The sequence below is a fragment of the Tigriopus californicus genome, chromosome 1 (genome assembly GCF_007210705.1).
Source record: "Tigriopus californicus strain San Diego chromosome 1, Tcal_SD_v2.1, whole genome shotgun sequence".
Lineage (NCBI taxonomy): Eukaryota > Metazoa > Arthropoda > Copepoda > Harpacticoida > Harpacticidae > Tigriopus > Tigriopus californicus.
In genome coordinates, this window is record NC_081440.1 from 4,812,155 (window position 1) to 4,829,075 (window position 16,921).

Here is a 16,921-nt window from a genome sequence, read left to right on the forward strand (position 1 = left end):
AACTTCTCTCGTTGTAACGTCCATTTAAAACCTTTTCAGAGCTGAGCTCTATCTTTGTTCCACGTTGTTCCAAACCATCAACCAGTGAGAACGGACAAAACAATCGGGCTTTCGATCCTTGCAAGAGATTTGTCTTGAGAAACAACCCATATGGCTATCATGCAGCGGAACGGTGAAACGAATATATTTCCATATTTCACGCCATTATCCAAACTAAGGTTTGGTTGGACCAGTCTTGAGATATGAAATATTGCCACATTTTAGGACGTTTATAATTGACCCACAGCAACTTGGTGTATAGCTTTGGCTCTGTTGGATCGTGTGATCCCGGGACAAAAGGGATTGTGAATTGCGAGGAGTTCAAATATTTTGGCCAAAATTATTACTAATTATGTATTAATGATAACTATTGCCTTATTTATTTACTTTATTACTTACTTATTTATTATTTTATCATTTACCTTATTTATTATATTATTTAATATAACTAGTTGGGTCCTTGATGTGGACTCATGTTCCCATTAAGTTGACAAGGCCATTTGTCTTATGTGAAGATCTTTTCAAGATTGCTCTTGTTCAGTACTATATGTCGTGTAGTTATGCCAAGAAACTTTGCCCATTTCGAAAGTTTGTTCCAATCTACGAATCTCGAACGAATCTGAGTTGTTCCAAGTTTGTGTTTGCCGAGGTTCCTCCGAAAAAAGCGATGGAGGTGAAAAATATTTGGGAAGTCAATTAAAAGAACTTTCTAACACACTTTTCAGTCAAGGACAAGATGTGCATGAAATTTAAGAGACCTGTGATTGGTGCCTTCAGCATCATTAACATTTTTGGTTTGAAAGTCCTCTCGGTATGAAGTCTTCAATAACTTTGGCACAACTTTGAAGGCCTTACCAATCTAAGGAGAGTCAAGGCAAATAAATTGTTCAACCAATGCAACAAAAATGACCATTAACATTAATAAAATGTTCAGTGAAATTGGCCCAAAACAAAAATCGTACGAACAACATATGAAGCATGAACAATTTGGAGCTTTGGATTGATTTGATTCAACCGCATATGAATATGATATCTATGTATATAATACATATCAGGGCAGTAAGTAAGTTGTTTAAAGGACTTAAATAGACATGAAATCGTTATTTACTTATGTGTACTCGCCAAAGACATTTTTAATCATATTTATTGTTTTGAGTATTTGGGCTATTGCACCGAAAGTTGCATATGAAGATGGTTTCCTCACTTACAGTGTGGCTAACCAGAGAGACCTTTAACTAGAGGAGTGGACATCAACGGAGCTAGGCCGATTTTTCTTTGTCACAGCTCTTCTACCAAGCCATAAATGAAGACAGGCAGAAAGGTACTGATATTTGAGACCAAGCTGCCCATCTTTTATTACATTCATAATTACCTATTATTAAAACTCTAGACTTTTTACTGCATAACCCAGCCACTTTCGATATTTTCATTAAAACGAATATAACTCGAAACTTTGTCGTAAAAAACTATTATTTTTCTTTCAAATGGCTTTTTCTTAATGTATGGTAGTAGCCCTTGTGACTTTTGGGGAGCTCAAATGTTGTTTTCACAAAGTGGCCTAACTTCGCCTATTGCCGATTGCCATGTCCAATCCTGCTGTCCATAGTCTAAAAACACACCCAATGAGACGTCAAGTCACTGATTAGCTTGCCAAGAATGGACCACTCTGAGAGGATTGCTTTTGGAGGTATACCGTGCTTATGTACATGCGTAGTTCAAGGCCAATCACGGGTGGCAAATAGCCATTTCAAATTATGAACGAAATGTCAAAACAAATCAAGGCATTTTTCTAGCTTCTGAAAACAGAAAGCAGTCCCTTGAAAAGATTCTAACTCGGTCTAAAAGTTATGCTCTTAAATGGATATTAAAACCTAAAAGTTTCAACAAGCTATCAATTAGAGATTAAGAGCATGATTGATTGTGTCTTGAATGTAATTTATGGTATAATTTATCAAGGTGCTGTTGAATCATATGGGCTTCAATGATTCCATTTAATGTTGTTCAAATCCAAAATGGTTATCTTTTAACATCACAAACGCAAAATGTCAAATGTCAAATAGAACTTTGAGCTATTGTACTATTGTTCCAAAAAAGCAATAATTAGACCTCGAAAAAAATGTTTCACTTGAGGTTCCTTTAACATCCACTAACAAGTTTTTGGAAATCTTAAGTTCAGAAAATGTTCTTAGGTTTGCAATTTTTTGTCTGAGCTGAAATCACACAAAACAAAAAGTCAAGATTGTTACTTATTGGTACTTTCTCTCAAACTTGAGGAGGCATTTGACCCACTCTATGCATCAATCCATCAAACTTTACTTCAATAGTATTTATAGGGCGACTTCTCTCACTTCGAATATTGCGAAGGTGTTTGAGAAGATCATCAAGTCCAAACTTGTTGAATTTCTTGATATCCATGAAGTCGTTCCTCGTAGCCAGCATGGGTTCCGAGCACATTTTAGCACGGTTACCTAACTGATTGAACATATTGAGCAAGTTATTGAGGGACTAGAGAGCCATGAATCAGTTGATGTAGACTATCTCGACTTTGCCAAAGCCTTTGACAAGGTAGATCATGGTCTGTTAGTTAACAGACTCCATGAGATTGGCATCCAAGGCAAGGTTCTCAATTGGTTAAGATGTTTCATTCAGAATAGGAAGCAAATTGTCAAGGTCGAGGGATTCTTCAGTGACATTCATGATGTCAAGTCAGATGTTCCTCAGGGCTCTATCCTCTGGCCTCTCCTTTTTATAATATTCATTGTCCCACTTCAAAAGCTTAGCATTACTGCCAGCCTCTCTTCTTTTGCTGACAATACAAAGTTAGTTTCTGGTAGGAATGGCCAAGATTCCAGTAGCCTTGCAAAGGACCTAGAAAAATTCTACTCTTGGGTTACTGAGAGTAATATGGCCCTGAATGGAATGACATTCCGCTCAATGACCTTTGGGTCAACTCCCTTAAATACTCCACTCGTAGATAATGGAGGTAAAGATATTGAGCAGGTCTCATCTATGAAAGATTTAGGTGCAGTCCTCCAAAATAGTGGAAAGTTCCATGAGCATATCCAGCTGAAGGTGGGTAAAGCTTTTCAAATGTGTGGTTGGATATATCGTACGTTTAAGTCCAAATATAGCATCACGATGCTAACTCTGTACAAGTTGATTGCCCAGTCACGTCTTGAATATGTTTCACCGATTTGGGCTAGCTCCAATGAGTTCAGCAGGTTTGCAAAAGGTCGAACAAGTCCAAAGATGTTTCAGAACATTTTCAAAATATTCATGACCCCCTGACCCAACCAAGGATTTAGGGTCAATTCTAGTGACCGTGGAGGCTTAATGTGCGTTTTGAGAGCACCTTCAAGCCCTCGAGAATCCAGGCTAGTTAAAACAATGAAGTCCAACTCTCTTCTTTCTCGGGCTCTTTCATTTTTTAATTGGCTTCTCTCTAATATTCGTAGGGAGTACGTGGGCCTTGTTGATCCGATAGTACATTTATCTTTCAAGTCAGACTTGGACAAAATTTTAGATAGCATTCCTGATCAACACTACATTCAAGGGCTAGCTCAGTCCACCAACTCAAATTCGTTGGTGGACCAAATATCATATAAAGATTGAAAGGTAATAAATAGACAAAATATAACCTTTCATTTTAATAGTACTGGGGATTATATTCCCTGTAGCGATTAGAAAAGCCCGTGAAAAATCAAGCAAAAAAAAGCAAGGTGACATGTAAGCCATTGGTTTGTTACGGTGCAATGAAAGTGAAAAGGGGGATTTCATAGAATTCAATGCAACACTATGCACCTCGAGGGATGAAAGTGAGCCCTGGCCCCTCTCCTGTTCTCTAAAATCTTGGTCTCATTGGAACAGCTCTTTGTTTAAATCCGTTTCTAGCTATTAGTTGGCTTTATCAAAGTCAAAGGGTACACCCCAGGACAGTTATTTCATTTATGATCCCACCAAAAATGTGCGATCATGTGAGGCCAATTTTAGGGTTGCGGTCAATGATCACCCATTAATACGGCCACTATTGCTCACTTATTTTTTAGCCCTAATCGTTTTATGTAGAGCTGAAGGACAAATAATTGGTTCCACTTGGTCCATTAGAATTGAAGGCCAATGAAAATGCCACGATGTCACCACATTGCAATCTTCTGCATACACTGGAATAGAATATGAGGAATGCATCAAAATGGCCTACCTGGCATTTTCATGTCCGGTTTTGGCCAGAACGTCGCACCACTCATCCAAACTGAGCTTCCCGTCCTTGTTCTTGTCAGCTTCTTTGAAAGCATCCTCAAGATCCACCAACTTTCGCTTCTCGCGAGATTTCTTCTGCTGTAGGGCCAAAAATCCGCCACTCATTGTGCAAAGTTTGTGATATGTTGTTTGGGCAAGCTGCAAACCTGTAAGCGATTATTGATTGCCAAAATTGAAGTATTTGGCTGGTTGGACGCTAATAAGAAAAAGTCATTCTTGATGCACCACTGAAGGTTGAGATCCACTCGCTGTTCCGCTTAAGCGAACTAATGACGAAAAGGCCTCTCACAAGTTTGAGCTCGACGAGCGAATGTGTCAGTGTCTACACGGTCTGGAACTCCTTCTCTGACTCGGCTCAAGTCGCTCAGACAACTCCGAGGCCGGAAAGGTTTTCAAAATGAGCTTTATCGCTCATTCTTCTACCCAAGGGCGCAATGTCCTTCATAAAGCGGTTCGGCGTTCCTTCCATCTTCTTCTATGGTCTTTAGTGGAGCCCTCCTCGTCATTCCTGGTGGACCTCGTTCTTGGATACGGTACAGCGTGCACACGAGCCTGGCGAGGCCAAGTCCACATAGAATTGCTTGATGTAGGAACACGGGTCCAAAAGAGGTTCCAGCGGAACAGATCGCGCTCGTGTGTTGAATATGGCAGCGTGACGCCTGATTGGCGCTGAAAATGTTGCTTCGAATATCTACGGAAGTTGAACGGTCAAAAGTCAGAAATGTAGTGATTTGTGACAAATCAAATCTTAGTGATATTGCAATAGTGAAGGGTTATCGATGGATCAGATTGAAATCCCTCGTTCACAACTCACCGATGAGACGGATTAAACATGGCATTGATTTTTCAATTTTTTGCGGAAGTCAGCCCTTATAAATTGCAAACAACAATGGCCATTCTAGGGGAAAAATTCCAATTGGAAAACCAATATTTGATGAAGAGTGTCTTGTTTAATGCATTAGAAATGATAGCGTTTAGTTCAGGGCGCATAGCGGTGGTGTTATTCATGATCACAGTTTGGTAAAAGTCCTGAAAATAGTTCAGGTTGTTGTCAAAAGGTTTTTTGCAACAAAGAGTGTGTCCATTCCATCAATACAAAGCTTTTCATGGCGCTCATTGAAAAAGGGTTGTACTTGGAGAATACAATAAGCAGGTTAAATTGGGACTACCATAAATTTATGATTTGACTACCTTCGCCGGCTCCGATCTTAGCATCCCGATCCCGAATGCTTCCAAAACGAATCCTTTTATGCAATATCAAAACCTTTGTTGGCAAATGGGAACAATGATAGTATTTTCTTATCTTTTTAATACAGAATTCGGTCTAGTGTCTTTTACGTCGCTTGAATTAAACTCAAACCCTAGTAACGGGTTCAAAATAGGCACTAGATCAAAGTACTCTAAGCACATAGCAAAGCAATACCAAAATGTCATTTTGCAGTCGTATTTGGTCACCCTGCAAGGAACAGGAGTCTTGATTCAATGCCCACGCTGGTTCTCGTCCCAGTTCCTGGCAGTCAAAGCCATGATTGCATGGTACGTAAAGTATACATAGTGGGCTTCGTTTGGCCGGGATCTCGCCTGCAAATCCAGCAGGGAACCGTGTGTTGTTGTTCCTCCTTGTCCCACTATCTCTCGAGAGTTCCCACTTCTCTGAAGAAGGAAACGGGGGGTGCCATTCAGCCGCTCAGGCCTCAGTGGGAGATGATGATTTTTCTCGGAAAACTTGGCATTTCCCTGATGTACGGACGCTCTTTCTCTTGTTTTTGGGCTGAAAGCTTTAGCTCATCTGCCTTACCACGCTTGTACTTATACTCCATCCAGCGAAGTAAGAGGAGGCCCAAAATCCAAGTCACTATCACCATTATCTCGGTTATCCCAAAGGACTCTGGCCGTGCTATCTTTTGACTGATGTTTTGCCCATCATTTTGGAGCAACAAGTCTAGATTGCTGATGCTTCTGGCCGGTCATTCATTACTAGTTTTGCTTCGAGACCTCATTTCAATGTTTTAAAGGGCTTGACTTTACGAGAAAAACTGAATGATTTGACCAAGATTTGACCTGAGGGCCCTTACTTATTTCGAAGACCTTGGTCCTTGGATGTTTCCATCCCACCAAATTCGATTAATCTTTTCCTTGGTAAGATTAGTGGCCAGCTTTTGATGGATTGGTAACGACATCTGATGTTCCAAGCGTCATAATTGCCATACTAACCATGCCAGTTATCTAGTGTCGTTGTTAAAATGCAAATCAATGTGCGAGCTCTACGTTATGCACAGCAATTTGGCGGAAAAAATAGTCGAAGGTGAGTAATGCTCTGGGGATGTTTTTATTGTCAATTATGCTCCAGTTTAACCGTATGTGTGTCCAAAATATATGCTTCCTCCATAATATTTACCACGGCCTCGTTTGTAGCCTCGTCCGAAACCCCTGCACCCGTATCATTGGGGTTCAGGATCAGCTGATCCCTTCACAAGGGTAGCTGCGTTGAAATCAACGGAACCATATGGTTCGTTTAGATCGTCGAGAAAATCGGGAGCAACTTTGGCGACCACAACGGCCATGAACAAGAAGCTGAGTGAAGAAATGGAGAACAGAAACATGAGACGTAAGTTGTTCGGATTTACCGATTGTATGAACTCGACAAATTCGCTAAAGAGTTTAATAACACCTTCTGAAAATGTTCTCATCAAGAGTTGGAACATTGTGAAGAGAAGTTGATAAGTATTGAGGCCTTAAGATCGATATATCGTTGGTGCTGAGCTCTTTAAATTCGAACGGGTTGAAAGGAAAAACGTAAAGCGAACTTACCACCAGGAGCCTCATGGTGAATGTAATCAAACTGAAGTAACACTGTTGAGCTGTCATATATCACCCAATCGTAAAATTGCAATTGCTTAAAGTCGATTAGTTCTTTCTTGAGATTTTTTCGAAACATCAAGGAGTGGGTTTTTATCTCTCGTCACCCTGAATGCTGGCAGCAACTCGGTTGATGATATGAGAAAAGCTAGACTTGGTTTATCATCCGTTAAACTCGTTTGTGAGTAATAACCTTATGTTATCCAAGCCTACCTATTATTTGTACTTTTGAATAATTGTTATTCAAGAACTTTAGAATTGCAATATGTAATTTGATGCCAATGGATTGTAACTGGTTCTGTTGATTTACTTGGTGACAATTGAACCAGAAATATTTTCAAATGTACGCTATTTATTTTCGTTAAACAACTTTGTAGATATGTTTGTTTCTGGAAGGTTCCTCGGAATAATCGGGCTCGGTCCATGATGGCGAAGCAAAAACACAACTTTGGAGACCCTAATTTTTGCCATAAATTTATGTCTGTCCCGTCCTCTGTTAAGGCCTACTCTCCCTTGGTGAAATCCAGGCCAAGGCTGAAATTCTAAGCATCTAAATCATTCGAAGTCAAGATTAACCAAACCGTATTTATTATCCCCAAATCGTCTGCAACCAAATTTGGTTGGTTTGTTATTTGCGTCCATTTACAGTATCCCTGTCTTACTCGTATAATCGTTCAGAACAATTCTCATGTGTTTGAACATTATAAATTATGTACCGTAACCTCAACGTCTGAAATGGTGGCTCACTGACAGACGATAGGATCGTTTTCGAGTAGAATTATTGTACAGTTCTGCAAATTTGGAAGACCATATGCCCGACGAAAAGTCATAAAAAGGAACGCCCAAGGCAGCCAATTCCATCCTTTTTGTGCGTATTTTGTTCTCTTTTCTTGTCAAAGAACGGGACTACTTGGTTGTCAGGCCTCAAAATTCGAAACAGAAAGAGAGCTTTGGGAACCACATCCAAGCTCTCGCAATATACATAAGTTGGGGCGGGAAAAAAAGGTTGTGAAACCGCACAAGAACGTGTATTTTGTTAAAATATTGGTGGGAAAAGAGGTTCTTAATATGGCAAGAAAAGAAGTTTTTGTTATATAGGGGCAGAAATACAAGGTTGTAAATATGGCAAGAAACGGCGTTTGAAATTAAAGAGTCATATTTATTAAAAAGACCTATCTAAAATCATATGTGACAATTTAGCCTCTTGATGAATGATGAACAAGAATGGAAAAGTTGTAGTAAAATGAAATTTGAAAATCAACGTTCAGTACCTAAGAATTTTCTTTACGACGCAGCTCAAAAGCTGAATTATAAACTTTATTTTTAACGAATAAATGTCAAAACATGTTCTCTTCTGATTGGTCTAAAAAATAACTAGGAACAATTTCAGTAAATATGTCTTTAAATGATATTCGAACAAAAATAGTCGCAAGAAGTGTGACCAGCTGCCCTGAAGTTGAATCAGAATCATCCTAATTATTTTTTTCATAAAACAAGCAAAAAAGGCATTTTAACAAACGGTTTTGTCACAACCATGGGTCTGATCAGAGAATAAATATTTCACGAGATCAAAATTGCCTCAGAGCTTTTTGTTTCAAAAGGTTTGGACAATCACAATTATAATGACCAACTTAATACAAGTATGTTTTTACATATTCTCAATGATGAAGAAATGGAGAGGGTATTTCAGGAGCAAAAAACATCGGCAAGCTTTGTATCCTAAAAACGACTTAGAAAAGATAAAGAAATTTAGAGAAAGGTTCAAAACATCAGACAGGACATGTTTTGCCAAATGTGCCAATAATGTTGAAATGACAGTTTTTCGAGACAAACACCTTTTCATCCGGCTCCTAAAGATAAGTTATGGTCTTGGATGGCGCGTTCCATACATCAGGTAATCAACTTCATCCTGGTTCCACCGACTACTGTCCTTGTGTCTCGAAAGTTGGAATATCTAGATTGATCACATAAAACTTGTGTCGCACGTTGGATAGAATCCAGACCTTACCCCACTTTTTGAGCAAATTATGGGCCTCTCCCCGCGTTACAACGTCATCCATGACGTCACAATCCAATTTGTAGAAAACAATGGAGGGAACCATAATGCCATCCGTGTCCGACAAATGAGACTCGCTTGATGAATTACAATCCCATTAAAACATGTTTGAGTAAATTTCACACTAGAGCGTTGACAAATGGATTAATCCTAGAAAGGTTAGTTTCTTTCCAGATCAGTTCAGGGTAAAACCATAAAAAATGCCCGGCACAGTTTGAAATCGAGCCAATGTCAAAGGATCCAGGTACAGAAGAAAAGAAGAAAGGAAATATGGTTGAGCTCTCGAAAAACCATTTCATTCCCAACCAAGCCTACCCTAGAAGAGCTGAGAAGAGAAAGTCAACCATGTGCTTGTCAAGCTTGAAAATATTTGTGTACCTAAAGGGAGGTAGTCTCGAACTTGGCTGTTTTGAATCGCGAAATGGAATCTGGAACTACGGTGTTTCTCCTCTCCGTTACGGGTCAAATTGCTTCGGCAGATTTTCCGGGCATGAATGACCTCTATTGCAAGCATTGCTTTGTGGCGGGACAAGATTGGGCGGTCACGGGTGGACAGGAAGAGGGCATCAGCCAGATTGCCCGTGCCTCTCTTGACGGACAACGGCGCATTGTTTGGAACTTCCCTTTGGACATCACATTCCGGTCCACTTCTCCCTTCGGATGGCCCCAAATCGTCATCAGCGTCTTTGAGATGGATAGCTTTGGCAATGAAGTGATCCGTGGATATGGCGCCGTACACATCCCACTCTCTCCGGGTACTCACAATGCCAAGATCCCAATGTTCGTCCCAGAATCCTCAAGTCTGATCCAAAGATTTACGGGGATGATCATGGGCAAACGACCCGAATTCGTTGATGCCCGTGTGGTGGCCAATGGTGAGGGCCGGGATGTCACCAGAGTCAATTCACAAGGTTGGGTCAAGGTCCAGTTCAACATAATCACCAAAGACTTGAAGCGGTTAGGTTACGAACACTCGGCCCAAGGAGCCAACTCTGAGGTCAAGAACCAAGGACCCAGCGAAGGTATGGGATTACTAACGAAAACCAATGGAAGTGGAAGGTCGAAAGCGAAGGCCAACGAAATTCTAGCTGGCGATGGCGACGAAGAGGGCGAACCTGACAATGATCGACGAGTTTCCAACGATCAATCTTCAGTTCAAAATATGAATTGAAATCAAGAGTCCAAATTAGTTTTTTTTTGTATTACAGAGGTTGGGAGACTTTTACACTGAAAAAGGCCGTCGTTGTCAATGTCTCCGAATGATTAATTACAGATCGCTTTCAAACACGGGGCAAAACAATCTTAGCATCGTTATCCTTAACAGTCTGATGATGTCGTTGGTTTTGAGGGCTTGAATCATGTTTGGTAGGTTCTCGAGGACTTTGATTTAACAGACGATCGAGTTATTCTTCATCTCGTGGGTGTAAGTTCCATTTCTTGCCATGCTTCGAGGGCTTGGCTGGTGCTGCCTGGCCAACTTTCCCGGGTATTCCAACATGTCCGTGTGCATTGGTATTGGAAATTGGTTTCAGATTTCCCAAGTCCCTTTGAGGTTCCTGCATTGAAGTGAAGTTACGATTGAGTGGAAAAGCATACTCAAATAATGCAAGGATAACGCAGGGCTCGCAAAACTTGGGCAAAAAAGAATCGTACTTTCGCTTCGTTCAGACACTCGTATTTACAATCAAATATCATGGGTCAATTGGTAGATAGATATGTATATATGTCTAATGGGACCACAGAACACTTAGGTCCTAAATTTTGTCAGTTCATTTCGTATGCAACGGACTTGCCTGCCATAGTTTACATTGCAAAATTATTAAAGTCGTTTTAATACCTTCCACAATTGATTTAAGATTGTCTTCGTGACATTTTAACAATAGAAATGTGCCTTTCAGGGGCAAAATGCTCACACGAAAAAGGTTGAAGGTACGATGCCAAGTATATAGATGCCAGGCATATTGAATAGATACCCGATAGCCAAAAAAAGCCATTTGTAGCAGTTCTTGAATGAAAAAGTCAGACCCGCTCTTTAAATTCATTACTGTTAATAACCAAAGAATGTTATTAGAACCCATGAAAGGTGTTATCTCAAAAGAAGGACTTGTTTCATAAAGGCACTCAGGTAAGGGGCAATTGCCGAAAATTATCTTTCAAATTGCATTTGAATCATCCAATTCTAATTAGAACATGTATTTGTGAATTTCCTTTCGCATTGCCCGGCTTCTGGCCATGAAAAAAATCAAAATTACTGGTCACACTGTATGTGCCAAAGGCAAACCTTGTGTGGGTTGAAATATGGTCGTGGGATCCCATGCAGAACTGAGTTTTTCGGAATATCGTCATCTTTAAAGCCGGATATTGGAATATAAAGCCTCCGTACTGGAAAAGAAGAGGCATGTAAATAAATTTTAGTTTAGGGAACATTCAAAATATCAAGTTTAGTAACCTGGAAGGAATCCAATCAAAAGCTGAGGGGTTGTCGTCTCCTCATTCAGCGTGGTTGGGTCTACTTTTGGTGGAGTCGCTTCCCCGTCTACATTGGTGTTAACTGCTGTATTTAGATTATCAGGAGTCAGTTGTTCCACAATGGTGTTTTCAAGACTTGGAGGTGGTTCTGCAAAAGAACCCACTTAATTCAAAGATCTCTCTCTCTGCTTCAAGGACCACCACGCAATTCGCAAATATTAACGAAGCAAAATGGAGTAATCGACACAATTAATTATAGGCTCAAGGTCGTTTTTCGAGGTCCTCACTTAGTTTTAGGTTGTGCACCAAGGAAGTGTCTTTTTTAATTTGACAGGCAACTGGATGGTCCAACACAAAGGATCAACAATAGCACACTGTCAATGAGCCAATTTATTCCTCCACTTTCTTATTAATATTCTAGCTAATGACACTCTTTGTAGCAATCTTTGCAACGATCCTAAAACCATTAAACATCCATATTCCTCGTATAGGGCCAAAGATAATTACAACGAAAATATTTACAATAACAGAGCAAATTTTGCGTTGAAAGCCTGGTTGAAAATTGAACTCCTTTCTGATCAGCGGGTTGCAATCAAATTGGACTTATCAGCTCGTAATGTTTCAAACGGAGAACTTTTGCTCGTCATTGAAAACACAACTTTTAGAGTAACAGAAACACATCACGCACCTGTCGATGGTTGATGCCTTTCGAAACTGGAGTCTTCTTCAAGTCCTGAAAGGTAAAAAGACGCACATTCACTCTGCCAGTTTATCAATTTTCAAGTAACAAAATTGCATTATCAAACCTGTTTCATTTGGAGAGAGCCTGAAGGCTGTTGTTATTGATTCGGTTACCAGAGCTCCAATCATCACGGAATCCATTGCGCTCAAACTTAATCCGGCCTCTTGGGACTGTGACAAGGAGGTGCCCAAGGGATCATCAAATGCCTGTGAGCTACTTTCCACTTCTGGGATGCTCTTTGGAGTTTCAGACTCAGCGTCACTTTCAGCTTCTGGTTCTAAAGTCGTATCATCGAAATGCAACTTGTGTAAATTGGGCGAAAATGAGACCAGATCCGCAGTTGATGGTGTTGCTTCGCCAATCACTCGTTGCTCGAATGGCCAATCAACTAGAGAGTAATCATCATCATCATCGTAGGCCTCCTCGTGCACGTGGGTATTAATGAGGGCGAAGCAAGTCTGAAGAAACAACACCATCCAGATCACGAATTTGGTCAGACGACACATTTCCGTTGTTGGCCAAAGCAAGTTTAATCTACTCTCAAGGACGGTGAGGAATTGTTGCACTATTGTCTTCTACGAGAGAGGGAGAAAGGTGCAAACAGTTTCACATTACCGTGTTCTCTCCGGCATTGTCTTAAAAGCATTTAGTTCATCCAAGACAATTCTTAATAACAAAGAGGCCCTTTTGTGCGGAATATCGAGAGCATGGATGCCTTTGAAGTCACGAGAAAGGCATGAAATTGAGCATTTTTTTCAATAACCGTTTGAAGAGAGCGGGACTCGAGGAACTTCCAAGTCTGTATAGTACATACTTGCACTTTGTGTATGTACGATCAACATGCAAGAAAGACTCTTTTGTTGTAAGGTCATGCTCAGTCACCAATTCAGTTCTAATGAGGTCGTCCATCATTATTGGCTATGTCCTTAGGAGGCACACATCAAAAACCGAAACCATTGCCTCACACCAAAATTCTACGGTAGATTCCAGTTTTTGGTGGAAGTTGAGCAATTTTCACGGCTCTTTGCATTATGTCAGTCTTGACTTCTCTTGAGTTATCTCAGGTGATAACATTCAGATGAACTATTTGGTACGATGCTGTGGTGAGTTTGATGGCAAAACATGCCGGGAAGAAACCATTATTCTTGATGGAGAACCTTGGCCTAGTGGGGCTAAAAGAAAAGAAAAAAAACTCAAAGTCACTTTTGTTTCGTGGGGCCCACCACTATCTTCTTCCCTCTTCAACCACGGCAATAGTGCCTACCAAGGACCGTGTGCTCGACATGAAATTGGTCATAATCTATCCATCATTTTTTCGCCTTCACACGGAAAAGAAACCAAAGCAGTAGCTCCTCCAAAGAAATCGTCTTTGTCAGCGGGATCACCTAATCCTCATCGTTCTTTGTCCAGGACTAGCTCAGTAAGTCAATGGCATATCACGTAAGGATCTGAATGAGGTCCGACAACCCCGGGTACTAACACCTATTCTCGGGAACCTTTCGGGTTAAGAGACTCTCTTTTTTCATGAGGGGAAGATCACGACTTCAACCATCCTCGGAATGGCCATGGTCCGTGATCTTCGCTCGTTGGTTTGCATCTGGAGGAATCATACATCCGAGTTTGCACCAATCGCCAATCGTTGGAACTGAGGTAGAGGCCTCCAATTTGAAGCCATCATCCCGTGTTGAAAGGCTTGTCCAACAGAAACAATGGTTTGGGTATCCTAGTGTACCGTAGGTACTACGTACAGTACACGCAGTACTGAACCTGGGTCCCCTTGTTGTCTCCGTTTGTTGTGACAGGCTGTTCGTACTGTAGGTGAATGGCAATGATGATTGATGACCACTTTCTCTCTCGACGAGGCCGGCTTAATGAACACATTAGCAGTCCATCCACCACCCCATTGGATGATCATTGGGCAAAACTGCTCATTTTCTTGAGTACATATACTGCTCTGAAACAACATTGGAACAACTACTTTTCACTCCCGTTGATCAGTTCGAGTTGTCAAAAATCAGAAGGTGATGAAGGATCAAGTCAAACGGTATTAGCATTGCCGCTTCTCTGGTTGAGATTTCTAATACCATGTGCTCTGAATATCCGTCACGACATTGAATGTTGGACAGATCGTTTGGTCGTTTTTATTTTTCGTGTTTTTTACCAAGACATCAGCTCTGTTCATTGGAAATGGGTGCTCGGACAAGGTCCTTTGCACTCAGATCCTAGTCCAGATTTTGATGGGTTTGCTTGTCATTTGTAACCCAATTGTAGGAACTGAATTGTAAGGCGACAGGGGTGAACACATTTTTCAACTAAGGTGAGATTTGATAGGTTGCTTAACCGTTTTCTAGATTTTATCTTTTTGGGCAAATAAGTGCCACAAAAGAAACAATCAAAGGTGTTAACCCACGAACTCAAGACCAAGCGATACAAACTCAAACTCAGATACAAACTGTAAAGCCCTTGTTTGTTCATAAGAGGCTCTGGCAAATTAGAGGGATGTAATTGTGAGGGAAAAAGATGTCTTGGTTCAGCCAAGGCAGGACATTTTCATTGTGATGGCTGCAATTATCTGCCAAAAATCAAAAAAAAATTAGTCCAGTGGATGCCATTTAGTGTCCAAAATCATCGGGAAGTTTGGAAAATTCAGCACTTTGCCGTTTACTACAAGGTAACTCAATGGCTTCTTTTGAAAGCAGTCTTAATTGAGAATGCTAGAATTGTTGGGGAATGTTGATCCAGGTTATCTAGCAACACTCAGCGGATCTGGCTTGGAGGCCCCAGTTTGATTGAATTCCTTTCAGTGCCAACTTCAGGTGTGCACCATATCAAATCAACACTAAAAATCAACGTTCCTCTCCTCAACTGCAATTTGAAGTGTTGTCTGATAATAAACTCATTTGAAGACTCAACCAAGCCTTGGGGCAAGATAACATTCTTAGATGTTAAAGGTGCTAGAGAAGTAGCCTGAAGGACCCCTGTTTGGATTCAAGTCCATGCTTCTTGATCAGTGATCTTGAACGGGATGTTTTCGATGCGAGATTTGGTACCAAATCCATACCCTCGTACATATCCCACAAGTGGCCATGGTACGTGACTCGAGGGAGACTTCCACGAAATGGATCTCGAACCGAGTATTATCATCAGTCACATGGAGCGCTCTTCTTCTCCTTCACCTTCCGTCCGTTCGTTCGTCCGTCCACTTTACTGAATGTAGCAAGCCATGTTCTTGGTTGCTTGCTTCCCTTTCTTCCTTTCTTCCTCTCGATCTCGGACTCCCTCCTTGGTCTCTATGTAGTAATTCTCCCTCTTTCTTTGGCCGTTCAACTTGATTTTTCCTCGTGTTGGAAGCTGTCGGTCTCAGTTGGTCTGGTGCACTCGAAAAGCCAAGAGCTCCCTCCGCTCCCCAAGTACACTTTATTTGCCGATTATCAAGCATTTTTTTCCAAGTCCCCACTGATTTGAGCGAGTGTCACTGGAAAGTTTTGGGATTCATTTTTACTCTCCCTCTCCCGAAAAAAAAAATCATCAATTTCTTCGGCCAGTTTCATCCGGCTGTCCAAGCATAATCTGGAGCTCACCTCTCAGACCGAACAAACGATGATGAACAACGTGTCGAAGTCTCTCATTTTCCTGGCCGTGGTTCTCCAAGGTAAGCTGAGCAATCATCTATAGTACTACTTATGACTTGGACGTCTAGACCTGGCTGAGAAATGATAGAGTTCGTTTCTTTTTGCCGAGCTCACATCTTAATCATTTGACTAGTGGGAGCCGAAACTTGGAACAGAACGCCCCAAGTCAATATGCGTCAATCATCAAGTCCAATGCATACAACTATCGGGTTTGCCAAAAATGCATATAGGATAGTGTAGCATCCGTGCCAACCGGATCAAATTCGTACACAAGTGAATGAGTATATTTATGATGCAAAATGACGTAAAATGACGATGATGAGGATGGAAAGGAAGGGAAGAGGGGAGGAGGAAGAAGAAGATGATTGCTGGGTTTTAGGTCAATTTTCTCCACGAGAAAATCTAAATGGTCGTTTATGATTTTAGTGTGTATGCCCAAAAAAGTTATCACAAGTCAGGGGTTGCATGTCGAAATGTTGATTGTAGGGAAATTGGATCCAAATGAGAAGGTTATACGAGCGACCTATTCAAACACAGGTAAGAGGACTGGAATTAGAATGGTTGGCACGGAACGGATCTCTCGGTTGATTTTAGGACATGTGTAATTGTGCATCGTGCCTAACCCAAGACAGTTAAATGGGTCAATTTGACAACTCGATACGTATATTGAGTAAAAAAGGAAAATGAGTGCTGATTGAGGATAATCAACGGCTAGATGAGAGCATTTTATCGATGTAATCGATTGGAAGCTTCAATCATCGTTAGGCTGCCAAGACCTAAAGTTGAATCAAGCTCGAACTCGAAATTGGATACATCCAGGATGTCGTACCTTTCAAGGATCAGAGTTCAAGGAATCTTTTCAGGGTG

The 16,921-nt window shown here is 40.9% G+C and overlaps 3 protein-coding genes across 3 annotated transcripts in view; 1 reads left to right on the forward strand and 2 right to left on the reverse strand.

Annotated features, from left to right (window-relative positions):
• The window catches only part of LOC131882520 (calmodulin-4-like), a 10,412-nt gene extending 5,636 nt beyond the window's left edge, over positions 1-4,776 (reverse strand). Inside the window, exon 1 of the mRNA XM_059229720.1 lies at positions 4,238-4,776. Within this exon, the coding sequence (XP_059085703.1) occupies positions 4,238-4,401 (164 nt within the window). The 5' untranslated portion in view covers positions 4,402-4,776. The remainder of the gene's footprint in view (positions 1-4,237) is intronic.
• A 1,991-nt stretch (positions 4,777-6,767) lies between these two features.
• Positions 6,768-10,397, forward strand: LOC131883109 (B9 domain-containing protein 1-like). Its single transcript, XM_059230466.1, has 2 exons — positions 6,768-6,904; positions 9,386-10,397. Exon 2 carries the CDS (start codon positions 9,633-9,635, stop codon positions 10,380-10,382), a length of 750 nt encoding a protein of 249 aa, XP_059086449.1. The 5' UTR covers positions 6,768-6,904; positions 9,386-9,632; the 3' UTR covers positions 10,383-10,397.
• Positions 10,398-13,243, reverse strand: LOC131883102 (uncharacterized). Its single transcript, XM_059230454.1, has 5 exons — positions 12,487-13,243; positions 12,369-12,413; positions 11,661-11,828; positions 11,493-11,593; positions 10,398-10,767 (listed from the first exon to the last, which is right to left on the reverse strand). The coding sequence occupies exons 1-5, from the start codon at positions 12,926-12,928 to the stop codon at positions 10,615-10,617; spliced, it is 909 nt and encodes a 302-aa protein (XP_059086437.1). The 5' UTR covers positions 12,929-13,243; the 3' UTR covers positions 10,398-10,614.
• Positions 13,244-16,921: the final 3,678 nt, after the last annotated feature.

Bases quoted from the DNA above. Each gene is read 5' to 3' on its own strand.
- LOC131883109 (XM_059230466.1), top strand. From the start codon at position 9,633: ATGGAATCTGGAACTACGGTGTTTCTCCTCTCCGTTACGGGTCAAATT.
- LOC131883102 (XM_059230454.1), bottom strand. From the start codon at position 12,928: ATGTGTCGTCTGACCAAATTCGTGATCTGGATGGTGTTGTTTCTTCAG. The intron at 11,829-12,368 runs GTGCGTGATGTG...GTTCTTTTGCAG, and splicing joins AAGGCATCAACCATCGACAG to AACCACCTCCAAGTCTTGAA. The intron at 11,594-11,660 runs GTTACTAAACTT...CTTCTTTTCCAG, and splicing joins TTTGATTGGATTCCTTCCAG to TACGGAGGCTTTATATTCCA.